The sequence below is a fragment of the Macaca nemestrina genome, chromosome 3, assembly GCF_043159975.1.
Source record: "Macaca nemestrina isolate mMacNem1 chromosome 3, mMacNem.hap1, whole genome shotgun sequence".
Lineage (NCBI taxonomy): Eukaryota > Metazoa > Chordata > Mammalia > Primates > Cercopithecidae > Macaca > Macaca nemestrina.
The window spans coordinates 143,164,531-143,180,601 of record NC_092127.1 but is presented as its reverse complement, the minus strand read 5'-3'; the positions used below and the strand labels follow the sequence as shown (position 1 = coordinate 143,180,601).

At 39.0% G+C, this 16,071-nt stretch overlaps 1 protein-coding gene across 7 annotated transcripts in view; it reads right to left on the bottom strand.

The window, feature by feature from the left end:
* Positions 1 to 16,071, bottom strand: part of CFAP299 (cilia and flagella associated protein 299) — a 667,873-nt gene that overhangs the window by 560,896 nt on the left and 90,906 nt on the right. For 2 of the 7 annotated variants that reach the window (XM_071093564.1, XM_071093563.1), the window contains one exon: positions 301 to 426. The exons of the other annotated variants lie outside the window; for them this stretch is intronic. In XM_071093564.1, the coding sequence (XP_070949665.1) occupies positions 301 to 353 (53 nt within the window). In that variant the 5' untranslated portion in view covers positions 354 to 426. Of the gene's footprint in view, positions 1 to 300; positions 427 to 16,071 lie in introns of those variants that run through there. 7 annotated transcript variants of the gene reach the window in all.

Here is a 16,071-nt window from a genome sequence, read left to right as displayed (position 1 = left end):
CCCTTTGACAAAATTGTTAAGTGATGTCCAGCTATTATGTGTTTTAGAAATAAACCCTCTAAACCTTTAAGTCAAAAAAATATGAAATTCCATCAAGAATCAGACTTAACTAATTGTTAATATCAATAGTTAATGAAGAAATAAGAAAAGACAGAATGAAGGTTGAGATAATTAAGAAAATAGTTGTTATTTATAAATAATAAGTGATTAATAGTAAAGTTTAAAATGAAATAATATCAATGTGAAAATTCAGAGCAAAATAATTTTTAAGAAAAACTTTAGATTTTTAGTTGTACTTACGGATATAATAGTTCACCTCTATCCACAAAACAAAGAACTTCTTTGGTAAACATGGTGATTCAAATAATAGTCACATTGAAGCAGAAAAGTGAGGGAAAATTCTCCATGCCATTATTGAAACTTTACCTAAAAACCAAAATGAGATACAGAAATGCATGTAATACATGCATTTGACCTGTTGGGATACAAGACCATCCGCAAAAGGATTTGGTATAATTTGTAAAGTGCAGCAGAGGAAGATGTAGAACTCCTGTCTTGACCTTAATCTCCAAGAAGTACATTAACTACTTTGCCTGATGCTTTTAATTAGGTTCTGCCCATGAGGAGGAAGGAGATTAGATGGCCACTTGGGATATGTTTCTGTCACAAGATCTATTACTACCTCATCATCTGGAGCACCAAGCACTTTCATTCAGGAAAATGTTTGGTAAGTTTCTATATTGCATATGTCATAATTTCATTAGGATATTCTGTTTTTAAAACCCTGCAATTTGAATCCTAAGAATTACTTGAAGCTGAAAATAAAGTATTATACCTGTTGCAACTGAGTTCAGAGATGTGTGTTTTTTTATTATGTTCAATGTCACTAACACCTGAACAGAGCAGAAAACTGTGCTCTCAGCCTTAAGTATTGGTGATTGTACCAATTTTCAGAGAGGATCTAGATCTCTTAGTAAGAGAAGAAAAAAGAACTTTATGTTAAAAGAAAATTTAAGGTTTAATAGAGTTAGCGGCATATTAGAGTTGGTGGCATCTTCAATGTCATATTTAGAAGAAAATACAAATGGATATTTGCCACTAAATACTACTCTATTAAATAGCATCCTAAAGATAGACTCAAATAACCATATAATTAATTTTTAACACCTTCAGAAAACTTCTCAAACTTACTACTGTATAAATAGAATGATGATTATAGTTTCTGATCAGATGAATACTAGCAGGAACTAGGCATTCTTAAATGCTAATATTGAATCAGCAGTCAACAACATAGCTCCTAAGATTCTCTGACACTTTCACCACCAGACACAACCCAGCTGCTGACATGTACCACAGAGTGCACTAAAGGTGAATAAAGAGGTTGCACAGAAGAAAACTCACTTTATTTGACTGGGGAGAAATAAAGTCTGCAGTATTGCCACAAAGTGGGGTCATCTGAGCAGAGAGAATGCATTGACAGCGTACAACATACAGATCTATTCTACAGAGTGCAGATTGCTGGTACCTAAAACATGATGGTGGGAGTGCCAGTGAGTGAGACTGCACAGATCCACAAATGCTAGATCATATAAAGCCTTGTGTGTCATGCTAAGGAGCTTGAATTTATCTCTAAAAGCCAGTGGTACAATTGCATTAGAGAAATGTCTTGGCACAATTTACACTATTAAAAGATTAAACTGGCCAGAGTATAGAAACCTGACCAAGAAAGCGGGGAAGGGTTGGGGTGGGAGGATTATGTTAAAATTGAAAGCAAGAAGACTTTTAGTAAAACTGCAATTGTTGACCAGGCGTGGTGGTTCACACCTGTAGTCTTACCAGTTTGGGAGGCCGAGACAGGAGGATCACCTGAGGTCAGGAGTTTGAGACCAGCCTGGCCAAAAGAGTGAAACCCAATCTCTACTAAACATACAAAAATTAGCTGGGCATGGTGGCACATGCCTGTAGTCCCAACTACATGGGAGGCTGAGGCAAGGGAACCGCTTGAACCCAGGAGGCAGAGGTTGCAGTGAGCTGAGATCACGCCATTGCAGTCCAGCCTGGGTGACGAGCAAGACTCTGTCTTACAAACAAACAAAAAACAAAAGTGAAAAAAAAAATCACTACAATTGTTAATCACATAAGAGAGGGTAAATGCCTACTTACAGAAGGAGTAGGTAAAAAAATGTTACAGGTAGAATCAACAGACCTTGGTGAATAGTTTTGTTGATTGAAGTTATGTAAAAAAAATTCCTGAACCGTGATGCTTACTTAATCTTTTATTGAATTGCAAAACCCTTTGCAAATCTGAAAAGCCATGGTCCATAAAAATGCACACATAAAACACCGCATTTTGATGAGTTGACTGATCTCCTGAGAAACTATTATTAAATTTCTTGGTTAAGAGTCATTGATAGAAGTTTTCTTTCAAATTTCTATCTTGAGTGATTAAATAGATTGTAATGCTACCAGGTAAGAAATGTAATAGAGTTGATGGCAGAAATTTGGAAGAAAATCAGTTCAGTCTTATAATGTGATGTTTGAGGTTCCTAATGCAGAAAGTAATGGAGAGAAGACAGTTGTATTTCTGGATCTAGAACTCAAAAGAAGGGTCTAAGCTGGAAAAACTGGCTTAAAGGCCCAAATAGTATAATAAATGACAGTGAAAAGGATAAGATTACTTAAGTAGATGATAGAATTATAGAAGCAGTCAATTAGAGTGGTGGATGCTGTCATGTGCCAACCAGATCTTGCTTACAGAAATGGAAGACTGACTTCAACTATTTCTGAGATTGCTGTTGGCAGATAGTCCTCAACTGTCAGCCTCTTGGGAATTTCCTCTGGTTGAAGAGCATTGTCTTGTACGAGTTCTTGCCCGCTTCCTGCATTGAATGGCTATATCCAATGATTGCTTGATACAGGAATAAAAAGTGCTGCCACTTTCCCCTGACCCTCCCCTGTACATCCTCTATACACACAAATATGGAAACTGCAGAGTTCCACAGGTGGTTGGCTGAGGCCTTCATTGATTGACACAAAACCTATGCCTTTTCCTCTTCCCAGTCCTGCATCCATCCTCTCTCTTCTTCCTCATTGCTCTCAAATGAAGCACGCCCTAATACATGTCAAGCATGCTAATCTCCATCTCAAAATCTTCCTCCTGGCCACTCCAGCATGCAACATAAACATCAGGGAGAGACACCATTTCAAACTTTCAGGCAGAGTGAAAGAATAAAAGACCTGAAAGCTTTTAAAGAGATCATCTCAACACCACATACACACATCTTTAGCATACAATGCCAACTCAGTTGTTTATTACTGTAATAAATCTCATTAACCATGTCAAAGAAAATCATATTATCTCAGCAGATGCCAACAAATCATGTATCACAAAATTCATCTTCTATTCTTCAATTTTTAAACTCTTAGTAGCACAGAAGTACATATTTGCTTAACCTGCTAAAAATACATGACTCAAAACAAATAAGCACATTATGCTTAATAATGATACTTTAAATGCTTTTTTAAAATATACTTTAAGTTCTGGGATATACGTGCAGAATGTGCAAGTTTGTTACATAGGTATACATGTGCCATGGTGGTTTGCTCCACCCATCAACCCGTCATCTACATTAGGTATTTCTCCTAACATTATCCCACCCCTTTCCCCAAAACCCCTGACAAGTCTCGGTGTATGACGTTCTCCTCCCTGTGTCCATGTGTTCTCATTGTTAAGCTCCCACTTATGAGTGAGAATATGTGCTGTTCCGTTTCCTGTTACTGTGTTAGTTTGCTGAGAATGATGGTTTCCAGCTTCATCCATGTCCCTGCAAAGGACATGAGCTAATTCTTTTTTATGGCTGCATAGTATTCCATTGTGTATATGTGCCACATTTTCTTTATCCACTCTATCATTGTCGGGCATTTGGGTTGGTTCCGAGTCTTTGCTATTGTAAATAGTGCTGTAATAAACATATATGTGCATGTGTCTTTCTAGAATGATTTATAATCCTTTGGGTATATACCCAGTAACGGGATTGCTGGGTCAAAAGGTATTTCTGGTTCTAGATCTTTGAGGAATCGCCACACTGTCTTCCACAATGGTTGAACTAATTTACGCTCCCACCAACAATGTAAAAGCATTCCTATTTCTCCACATCCTCTTCAGCATCTGTTGCTTCCTGACTTCTTAATGGATCGCCATTCTAACTGGAATGAGATGGTATCTCATTGTGGTTTTGATTTGCATTTCTCTAATAACCACTGATGATGAGCTTTTTTCCATGTTTGCTGGCAGCATAAATGTCTTCTTTTGAGAAGCGTCTGTTTATATCCTTCACCCACTTTTTGATGGGATTGTTTTTTTCTCGTAAATTTGTTTAAGTTCCTTGTGGATTCTGGATATTAGCCCTCTGTCAGATGAATAGATTGCAAAAATGTTCTCCCATCTGTAGGTTGCCTGTTCACTCTGATGATAGTTTCTTTTGCTGTGCAGAAGCTTTTTAGTTTAATTAGATCCCATTTGTCAATTTTGGCTTTCACTGCAATTACTTTTGGTGTTTTAGTCATGAAGTCTTTGCCCATGCCAACGTCCTGAATAGTATTGCCTAGGTTTTCTTCAAGGGTTTTTATGGTTTTAGGTGTTATATTTAAGTCTTTAATACTCTTATGTTAATTTTTGTATAATGCGTAAGATAGGGGTTCAGTTTCAGTTTTCTGCATATGGCTAGCCTGTTTTTCCAACACGGTTTATTAAATAGGAAATCCTTTCCCCACTGCTTGTTGTTGTCAGGTTTGTCAAAGATCAGATGGTTGTAGATGTGTGGTGTTATTTCTGAGGCCTCTGTTCTGTTCCATTGGCCTATATATCTGTTTTGGTACCAGTACCATGCTGTTTGGTTACTGTAGCCTTCAAACTATACTGTAGTATAGTTTGAAGTCAGGTAGCATGATGCCTCCACTTTGTTCTTTTTGCTTAGCATTGTATTGGCTATACAGGCTCTTTTTTGGTTTCATGTAAAATTTAAAGTCGTTTTTTTCTAATTCTCTGAAGAAACTTAATGGTAGCTTGAAGGAAATAGCATTTAATCTATAAACTACTGTGGGCAGTGTAGCCATTTTCACAATATTGATTCTTCCTATCCATGAGAATGGAATGTTTTTCCATTTGTTTGTGTCCTCTCTTGTTTCCTTGAGCAGTAGTTTGTAGTTCTCCTTGAAGAGGTTCTTCACATCCCCTGTAAGTTGGATTCCTAGGTATTTTATTCTCTTTGTAGCAATTATGAATGGGAGTTCACTCATGATTTGGCTCTGTTTGTCTGTTACTGGTGTATAGGAATGCTTGTGATTTTTGCACATTGACTTTCTATCCTGAGACTTTGCTGCAGTTGCCTATCAGTTTAAAGAGATTTTGGGCTGAGATGATGGGGTTTTCTAAATATACAATCATGTCATCTGCAAACACAGACAATTTGACTTCCTCTCTTTCTATTTGATAATGCTTTATTTCTTTCTCTTGCCTGACTGCTCTGGCCAGAACTTCCAATACTATGTTGAATAGGAGTGGTGAGAGAGGGCATCCCTGTCTTGTGCCGGTTTTCAAAGGAAACGCTTCCAGCTTTTGCCCATTCAGTATGATATTGGTTGTGGGTTTGTCATAAATAGCTCTTATTATTTTGAGATATGTTCCATCAATACCTAGCTTATTGAGTGTTTTTAGCATAAAGGGGTTTTGAATTTTATCGAAGGCCTTTTCTGCAACTATTGAGATAATCATGTGGTTTTTGTCATTGGTTCTGTTTATGTGATGGATTACGTTTATTGACTTGTGTATATTGAACCAGCCTTGCATCCCAGGGATGAAGCGGACTTGGTCATGGTGGATAAGCTTTTTGATGTGCTGCTGGGTTCGGTTTGCCAGTATTTTGTTGAAGATTTTCACATTGATGTTCAAGGGATACTGGCCTGAAATTTTTGTTGTTGTTGTCTCTGCCAGTTTTAGTATCAGGATGACACTGGCCTCATAAAATGAGTTAGGTAGGAGTCCCTCTCTTTCTATTGTTTGGAATAGTTTCAGAAGGTATGGTACCAGCTCCTCTTTGTACCCCTGGGAGAATTTGGCTGTGGATCTGTCTGGTCCTGGGCTTTTTTTGGTTAGTAGGCTATTAATTACTGTCTCAGTTTCAGAACTTGTTATTGGTCTATTCAGGGATTCGATTTCTCCTGGTTTAGTATTAGGAGTGTGTATGTGTCCAGGAATTTATCCATTTCTTCCAGATTTTCTAGTTGATTTGTTTAGAGGTGTTTATAGTATTCTCCAATGGTAGTTTGTATTTGTGTGGATCAGTGGTGATCTCCCCTTTATCATTTTTTTGTTTTGTCTATTTGATTCTTCTTTCTTTTCTTCTTTGTTTGTCTGGCTACTAGTCTATCTATTTTGTTAATCTTTCCAAAAAACCAGCTCCTGGGTTCATTGATTTTTTGAAGGGTTTTTTGAGTCTCTATCTCCTTCAGTTTTGCTCTGATCTTAGTTATTTCTTGTCTTCTGCTAGTCTTTGAATTTGTTTGCTCTTGTTTCTCTAGCTGACTTTTAGTTGTGATGTTAGGGTGTCGATTTTCTCATGTGGACATTTAGTACTATAAATTTCCCTCTAAACACTGCTTTAGCCGTGTCCCAGATATTCTGTTATGTTGTGTCTTTTTTCTCATTGGTTTCAAATAACTTATTTATTTCTGCTTTAATTTCATTATGTACCCAGTAGTCATTCAGGAGTAGGTTGTTCAGTTTCCATGTAGCTATGCAGTTTTGAGTGAGTTTCTTAATCCTGAGTTCTAATTTAATTGCACTGTGATCTGAGAGACTGTTTTTCATGATTTCCATTCTTTTGCATTTGCTGAGGAGTGTTTTACTTCCAATTATGTGGTCAATTTTAGAATAAGGGCTACGTGGTGCTAAGAAGAATGCATATTCTGTTGATTTGGGGTGGAGAGTTCTGTAGATGTCTATTAGGTCCACTTGGTCCAGAGCTGAGTTCAAGTGCTGAATATGCTTGTTAATTTTTCATCTTGTAAATATCTGTCTAATACTGACAGTGCGGTGGTAAAGTCTCCCACTATTACTGTGTGGGAGTTTCAGTCTCTTTGTTGGTCTCTAAGAACTCACTTTATGAATCTGGGTGCTCCTGTATTGGGTGCAAATATATTTAGGATAATTAGCTCTTCTTGTTGCAGTGATCCCTTTACCATTATGTAATGACCTTCTTTGTCTCTTTTGATCTTTGTTGGTTTAAAGTCTGTTTTATCAGAGACTAGGATTGCAACTCCTGCAACTTTGCTTTCCATTTGTTTGGTAAATATTCCTCCATCCCTTTATTTTGAGCCTATGTATGTCTTTGCACATCAGTAGGTTCTCCTGAATACAGCACACTGATGGGTATTGACTCTTTATCCAATTTGCCAGTCTGTGTCTTTTAATTGGGGCATTAGGCCATTTACATTTAAGGTTAATATTATTATGTGTGAATTTGACCCTGTCATTATGATTCTAGCTGGTTATTTTGCACATTAGTTGATGCAGTTTCTTCATAGAGTCGATGGCCTTTACATTTTGGTATGTTGTTGCAGTAGCTGGTAATGGTTTTTCCTTTCCATATTTAGTTCATCCTTCAGGAGCTCTGGTAAGGCAGGCCTGGTGGTGACAAAATCTCTTAGTATTTGTTTGTCTGTAAAGGATTTTATTTCCCCTTCAATTATGAAGCTTAGTTTGGCTGGATATGCCATTCTGGGTTGAAAATTCTTTTCTTTAAGAATGTTGAATATGGGTCCCCACTCTGTTCTGGCTTGTACGGTTTCTGCTGCAAGATCCGCTGTAAGTCCAATGGACTTCTTTTTTTTTTTTTTTTTTTTTTTTTTAGACAGAGTCTTGCTCTGTCACCCAGGCTGGAGGGAAGTGGCGCGATCTTGGCTCACTGCAAGCTCTGCCTCCTGGGTTCACACTATTCTCCTGCCTCAGCCTCCCGAGTATCTGGGACTACAGGTGCCCACCACCACACCTGGCTAATGTTTTTGTATTTTTAGTAGAGATGGGGTTTCACCATGTTAGCCAGGATGGTCTCAATCTCCTGACCTCGTGATCCACCTGCCTCGGCCTCCCAAAGCACTAGGATTAAAGGCATGAGCCACTGCGCCCAGGCAGTCCAATGGACTTCTTGTTGTGGGTAACCTGACCTTTCTCTCTGGCTACCCTTAACATTTTTCCCTTCATTTCAACCTTGGAGAATCTGACGATTATGTGTCTTGGAGTTGTTCTTCTCAAGGAGTATCTTAATGGTGTTCTCTGTATTTCCTAAATTTGAATATTGCCCTGTCTTGCTAGGTTGGGGAAGTTATCCTGGATAATATCCTGAAGTGTATTTTCCAACTTCATTCCATTCTCCCCATCACTTTCTGGTACACCAATCAAACATAGTCCCATATTTTGTGGACACTTTGTTCATTCCTTTTCATTCTTTTTTCTCTCATGTTGTCTTCACACTTTATTTTCATTAAGTTGATCTTATATCTCTGATATCCTTTCTTCCGCTTGATTGATTTGGCTATTGATACTTGTGTATGCTTCACGAAGTTCTCGTGCTGTGTTTTTCAGCTCCACCAGGTGACTTATGTTCTTCTCTGAATTGGTTATTCCAGTTAGCCGTTCCTGTAACCCTTTATCAACGTTCTTAGCTTCCTTGCACTAGGTTAGAATATGCTCCTTTAGCTTGAAGGAGTTTGTTATTACCCACCTTCTGAAGACTACTTCTGTCAATTTGTCAAATTCATTCTTTGTCCAGTTTTGTTCCCTGGCTGGCAAGGAGTTGTGATCCTTTAGAGGAGAAGAAACATTCTGGGTTTTGGAATTTTCAGCATTTTTGCTCTGGTTTTTCCTCATCTAACAGGTCCCTCTGCTTCAAGTGAGCTGGAATTTGCTGGAGGTCCACCCCAGACCTTGTTTACCTGAGTGTCACCAGAGGAGGCTGCAGAGTAGCAAAGATTGCTGCCTGCAAGGGACACCCGCCAGATGCCAGCCGGACCTCTCCTGTATGAGGTGTCTGTCAACCCCTGCTGGGAGGTGTCTCCCTGTCAGGAGGCATGGGGGTCAGGGACCTACTTGAGGAGGCAGTCTGTCCCTTAGCAGAGCTCAGACACTGTGCTGGGAGATCTGCTGCTCTTTTCAGAGCTGGCAGGCAGGAACGTTTAATCTGCTGAAGCTGTGCCCACAGCCTCCCCTTCTCCCAGGTGCTCTGTCCCAGGGAGATGGGAGTTTTATCTATAAGCCCCTGATGGGGGCTGCTGCCTTTCTTTCAGAGATGCCCTGCCCAGAGAGGAGGAATCTAGAGACAGTTTAACTACAGCGGCTTTGCAGAGCTGTGGGGGGTTCCGCCCAGTTCAAACTTCCCAGCAGCTTTGTTTACACTGTGAAGGGAAAATCAGTTACTCAAGCCTCAGTAGTGGTGGATGCCCTTCCCCCTACCAAGCTCGAGTGTCCCAGGTCGACTTCAGGCTGCTATGATGGCAGCAAGAATTTCCCGTCAGTGGATCTTAGCTTGCTGGGCTCCCTGGAAGTGGGATCTGCTGAGCAAGACCATTTGACTTCCTGGCTTCAGCCCCCTTTCCAGGGGAATGAAGGGTTCTGTCTCACTGGCATTCCAGGCACCACCGGCGTATGAAAAAACTCCTGCAGCTAGCTTGGTGTCTGCCCAAACGGCCGCCCAGTTTTATGCTTGAAACCCAGGGCCCTGGTATTGTAGGCACCCGAGGGAATCTCCTGCTCTGCAGGTTCGGAAAACCATCTGGGCCATATAGAACCATCCCTCATGTCACAGTCCCTCACAGCTTCCCTTGACAAGGGGAGGGAGATCCCCGAGCCCTTGAGCTTCCAGGGTGACGTGATGCCCTACCCTGCTTCTGCTAGCCCTCTGTGGGCTGCACCCACTGTCTAACCAGTCCCAATGAGATGAGCTGGGTACCTCAGTTGGAAATGCAGAAGTCACCGGCCTTCTGCATTGGTGTCCCTGGGAGCTTCAGACTGGAGCTGCTCCTATTTGGCCATCCTGCCCTGAAACCCTAATTGCTTTTTTAGAGTAACAAGCTAAAGATTCCCTCCATCGTGACTATAACTTAATATTGTTCTTGATCTACTAATTGAAACAAAAATAGATAATAGAAATAAGTGATAAATATAGGAAGGGAGAAGACAAATTTAAAATAATTGCAAACAGTATAGTTTCTTTGCTAGATAACACGAAAGAATGGACTGAAAAACTACCCTATATACTAGTAAATTACAAAATTTATATACAAAAATAGGTAGCTTTTTAGAACACTGTTGAATTATTTTAAAAAATGATTCTATTTGAAATAACCATTGTAAAAAGGACCTACATATAAATCCAATAATCAAAAAGACATACTATTGTGCTTTAAATGTCGACTGAGGAGCATAAAATATTTAAGGAAACGAGTAGACAAATCACTTTCTTGTATGGAATGACTTAATACATTTCTATTTCTCTCTCTTACTAGTACAATATAAATTAAAATACCTAGAAGAGCTTCAAAGTGTACATAAGGATTGTAAATTCCAATTGGGAAAATAGGAGAAAAGCCTAGACATTTCTAAGAATAAAAGTTGTAATAATTAAATCAGCTTATTAAATGGATTTTAAAAACAGACAAGCAGATGAATAGAACAGGAGAGAGTCAAAAATGAAACCAAGTTCAGATGGGAATTTATTTTATGGCAAAGGTAATGTTTCAAATTAGTAGAGAAAGAAAAAGATTACTCAAATTGTCTTAGAAAAATCAGACAACCTTATCCTCACAAATAGATGAAATATGTAAGCATACATATATTGGTAGAAGAAAAGTAAATTTATATTATAAGAGTTGGGATGACATTTGGAAGCTGGACATGAAACAGATAAGCAAGAGTAGCTTCCCTGACATTCCTCAGACACATTAGGCCCTCTAGAAACTCAAGGCCCTTATGTTTCCAGAAGGCTTTTCCTGGACTTCTTTCATCAACCCTGCACCAAACAGCCTCATGACTTGCCACTTCCTCTCTCTTACTTACATAGAACGTATTTATCACCTCCACAGAGAAGAAATTTCCAAGTCCCATCGATTACTGCACCCAGCTGAAAGTCCCTCTAATCTGGTGATGTGTAGCTCTTTACATTAAAAATAGATATGGGGCCTCATGGTTTGACAACCTATAAACTAAAATAAAAGTTTATATTTCCCCAGCATACACAATACTCAAGGCTTACAAAGAAATTGGATATGGCCATCTAAACTGCCCCTCATGAGCAAAAGGGGAATTGATAGACACATGGTAGTCCCTGGACCGTGGCATTAATCACATCCCGCTAGGTAGGAATTACAAATATTCCCTGATCAACCATGGAGTAAGTCCCTTGGTTAGGCCCGTCTGGAAGTCTGATTCAGAGCCCTTTGCTCAACCCTCTACGAGGCACTTTTCTATCATGTGTCCTCCCTTGCCATGAATCAAGTAGACATTACAGAAATCATTCTTCTTGGAGACTGCAATGTTTTTGTAGCCTACTTCTTGCTGGTCCAAGTTTGGCAGCCCAGAGATTTCCTTAGAGGTTGAACAATTACAGGTTTTTTCAGGCCATGTTGTTGTTCTTTATCCATACAATTCCCTCAAAAACTTAGTAAGCTTGTAGACAATTTGTTTTGGATTAGTTCCATATGTAAGTAACTATAGCCAAAGATCTAATTTGAATGTAGTGTTCAAGCCTAAAGATGCTTGTCTTTCCTTATTACCCTGTATGCTTGCTCACCCGCTCTCTGGATGGAAGACACATTCAGGCTATCTGAGCCATTTGGTTTGGGTGGGAAAGCAATATCCTTAATTTTGTTTTGCCTCTGGTCTGGCTCCCACATCTGGCAGGGCATTGAACTTATCTCCTACTAAGGCAGTGGCTTTGAAGCCACCAATTATAATTCCTTTGGTTTGAAGTACAGGAAAAGTTACTTTTTTCAAACCTTAAAGTCCTCAAATTATAGTACTCTCAGTGAAATTATTTTGCTAACTCAGCACAAAATGCCTTTCTTAACAGAACTGTATTCCTTTCCACCTCCACTTGCAAACTAGCTAACTCTAGACTAACTTCATCTCTAAAAAGATTTCACTGGCCGGGCACGGTGGTTCATGCCTGTAATCCCAGCAATTTGGGAGGCCGAGGCGGGTGGATCACAAGGTCAGGAGATCGAGATCGAGACCATTCTGGCTAATGCGGTGAAACCCCGTCTCCACTAAAAATAGAAAAATTAGCAGGGTGTGGTGGCGGGCGCCTGTAATCCCGGCTACTCAGGAGGCTGAGGCAGGAGAATGGCGTGAACCTGGGAGGCAGAGCATGCAGTGAGTCGAGATCGCCACCACTGCACTCCAGCCTGGGCGATAGAGCCAGACTCCGTCTCAAAAAAAAAAAAAAAAAAAAGATTTCACTAAAAGAGCAAGAAGCAGTCAACACATTGAGATTCTGCTGCTTTCCTATGATTTTCCCTAATGTTTGGTCTCACCTTGTGGAGTGCCTTCTAAGATATTAAAATCAACAATTACACCAGTGCTTTGCCTCAGCATTCTCAAGGATCAATCAACTTTTCTGACTCCAATATCTATGTCTCCTCCTCCCGCCTATCAAATGCTAAACATAATACATCACATATCTAGGTTATACCTCTTTATGCACCTAACTTCTGGCACCAAATTCTTAGGATGTAGGTTTGGAAAGTGTAACAGAGACTCAATTACAGTACATAAAGAAAACAGAAGTTTAGTGCTTGTTCATTATATTCTGAAAATGGTAGTCCAGGGCTCTTACAGGGGATGCAGGCTCTTTATATAATCACATAATTTTGTCATCTCTAATGTACTGCTCTTATCTACATGCTGTATTATGACTCATCACCACTTTTAAACACCTCTGTTTAAAAGTGTTTAAGAAACACTTTTTAAAGCAGCAGGATGAGAAAAGGGCAGCAAAAGACGTAACATTTCCTCTTTTTGAAGATATGTTTGGAAGCTGCCCAAATCACCTCCAAAGGAGCTTGGGAAATGTAGTCCTTACTCCATAGCCACAGGTCCTGCTACAAAACAAGAGTCCTTTCATTAAGGGAGAAGGGAAGAATGGATATCAGACGGCAAAAAGTATTTTATTTCTACAATTTTAAGAAAGAGACTTGCTTATTTTAATCTAACATGTTGGGGTATTGTGAACCCATATTTGTAACAACAATAATAATTAAGTTGACTAGCATTATTTTAACAACACCTGCTGCTCTAATGATGTTTATAGAATATTTTTAACATCCAAAATATAAATTTGAATATAAATAAATGTAAATTTACAGCTTATCTTTTGTATTAAATGCCTGATACATAACAGGCATTTGGTAAATAGCTGTTGAATGAAATAATGAACTGGCCAATTAAAAACATGGTATTCAGTACTTGCTATGACACTGTAAATGTGTCACACATTGAAGAGACTTTTAAAGTATGACGTATGGTCTCAAACAGAAGAGGTTGACAGCATTTTTACCTGATGATACTGGTTACAAAATCCCCAATGAGTGTAGAGAAAATAAAGCTTTTCCAAATTAAATTGTTTTCTTAATATAATATTATAACTTCCAATAATTTTCAATTGGGTATCCTCTTTTTAACTTGCTTGAAAGAAAAAGTTACTCTGAGAGCAAATAAATTAATGACTACTTATTTATAAAATTTTATATTGTACAAAGTTGGTAGCCAAATACTCCATACCTAAGATTTTAGTGAAAAAATTACATGTGACCTAAAGTTATTTGCTTAAAATTGGATTTTTTAAGTAATTTAAATCAGTGACAACCAAGTGAACTATTTATTTACAAACATTAAAGCCATTTGTGCTTTTATTTGAAGAATAAAATATTCAATTACTGTTTTGAGAAACTGAGAAAAGCAGAACTTGAAGTGTTACTTTTCTTAAGGTAAAGTATTCTTTCTATTTTCCCACAAATGTTTCTCTTTCTTATTTTTTCATTCTTAGGAGCAAGATTTAGCTATCACCAGAGATCATGTTCAGGAATACACAGCTGTACACATTGAAATATTTAGAAGGTGGTTTATGAATTAAAAGAAATGTATCATTTATACGCATAAAGTGCTTGTTTTAATCACTCAAGTACAGGTTACCTCCATGGTTTCCAAAATATAACAGCTTAGGATAAATCATATAACTTCAGCCTTTTATGAATCTTTTTTTTTCCTCTATGGTTTTTCCTATGTAGGAGCTAACAGATGAACAGAATAAATTAAGGATAATGAGTTCAGAAAAATAACTTTTCAATATCTGCCATGCCACACCGAGAACAGGTGTCTTTTAAAGTCTTCTTGATGAGAGTAAATCTTTGTTCTCTGAGAGTGAACAAAGTCAATCAGTGCTCTCTCAGGAATATAAGATGAGTAAAGAAGGTGAGAGGTATTTTCAATTAAAAATAAACATTGATGAAAATATTCTGGGAAACATGGGAAGCTAAGCATACTTATTCCCCTCCCTCCAACTCTAGATTCCTATTACCATGCACAGAAGTATATAAAAAATAGAGTGTAGGCCAGGTGCGGTGGCTCACGCCTATAATCCCAGCACTTTGGGAGGTCGAGACAGGCGGATCACGAGGTCAGGAGATCGAGACCATCCTGGCTAACATGGTGAAACCCCCGTCTCTACTAAAAATACAAAAAATTTGCCAGGCATGGTGGCGGGAGCCTGTAGTCCCAGCTACTTGGGAGACTGAGGCAGGAGAATGGGAGGCGGAGCTTGCAGTGAGCCGAGATTGTGCCACTGCACTCCATCCTGGGCAACAGAGCAAGACTGTGTCTCAAAAAAAAAAAAAAAAAAAAAAAAAAAAAAAAAAAAAAAGGTGTAAATTGGACATGTGAACTGAAAAACTTGTGCTAAAAGACTTAAAAATAGCATAAACAAAACAAATGAAAGGGCTGGGTATGGTGGCTCATGCCTGTAATCCCAGCACTTTGGGAGGCCAAGGTGAGTGGATCACGAGGTCAGGAGTTCGAGACCAGTCTGACCAACATGGTGAAACCCCATCTCTACTAAAAAATACAAAATTTAGCCGGGCATGGTGGCACACTCCTGTAATCTCAGCTACTCAAGAGGCTGAGGTAGGAGAATCGCTTGAAACCGAGAGGGGGAGGTTGCAGTGAGCCGAGATGGTGCCATTGCACTCCAGCCTGGGTGACAGAGCGAGACTCCATTTAAACAAAAAGAAAAAGAAAGAAAGAACTAAGTGTTGACTCCTAATATTTTGCAATCATAAAATAGTTTCCATTTTGATTTTCTTTTAGATTTTCCTATCTATAAGTGAGATTATTACATTAACTTATTCAAAAAATACTTACTGTGCTCTTTTTGTGAACCAGGTAGGCCTTGTTATTCAGAAAATGTCCCTATCCTTGTAGAGCTTACAATGAATTGGCATAGAAAACAACAAACTCTTCCGTGAATGTAGCACAGTATCACAGGAAGTAGGGGAAAGCCATCCAGGACCACGTTGGCATGCTGCAGCCCCAGCACTCACTATAAGAACAAGCCACTCCCAAAACAGAATAATTTTTTTAGCTACATATCAATGGCATTCAATGGCTACTGAGCTGCCAGCTGCAAAGTTTGAACAATAAGGTTAATGGGCAGTGACCAGAAGGTGAAGAGGCTTATCTGTGATGTCCTAGTTTGACAATACCTCAGGAAGACTAGACACAGCTTTTCCCTGTAACCAAGTGGCTGCCAATCCAAAAGAGGGCTAGATATAGTAAATTGGCCTTAACTCAGTGGCTTCTCTGAGTCTCTTAAGAAAAACAAAAGGAGAAAAAGGAGAAGAGGAAGGGAAAGAAGAGAAGGAGGAGAGAGAAGAGAAGAAACAGGAGGAGGAGGAAAAGGGAAGAAGGGAAGGAGTGAGGGAGGCAAAAAGGGAGGCAAAGACAGGAAGAGAGGAAGGGAAAAGGGA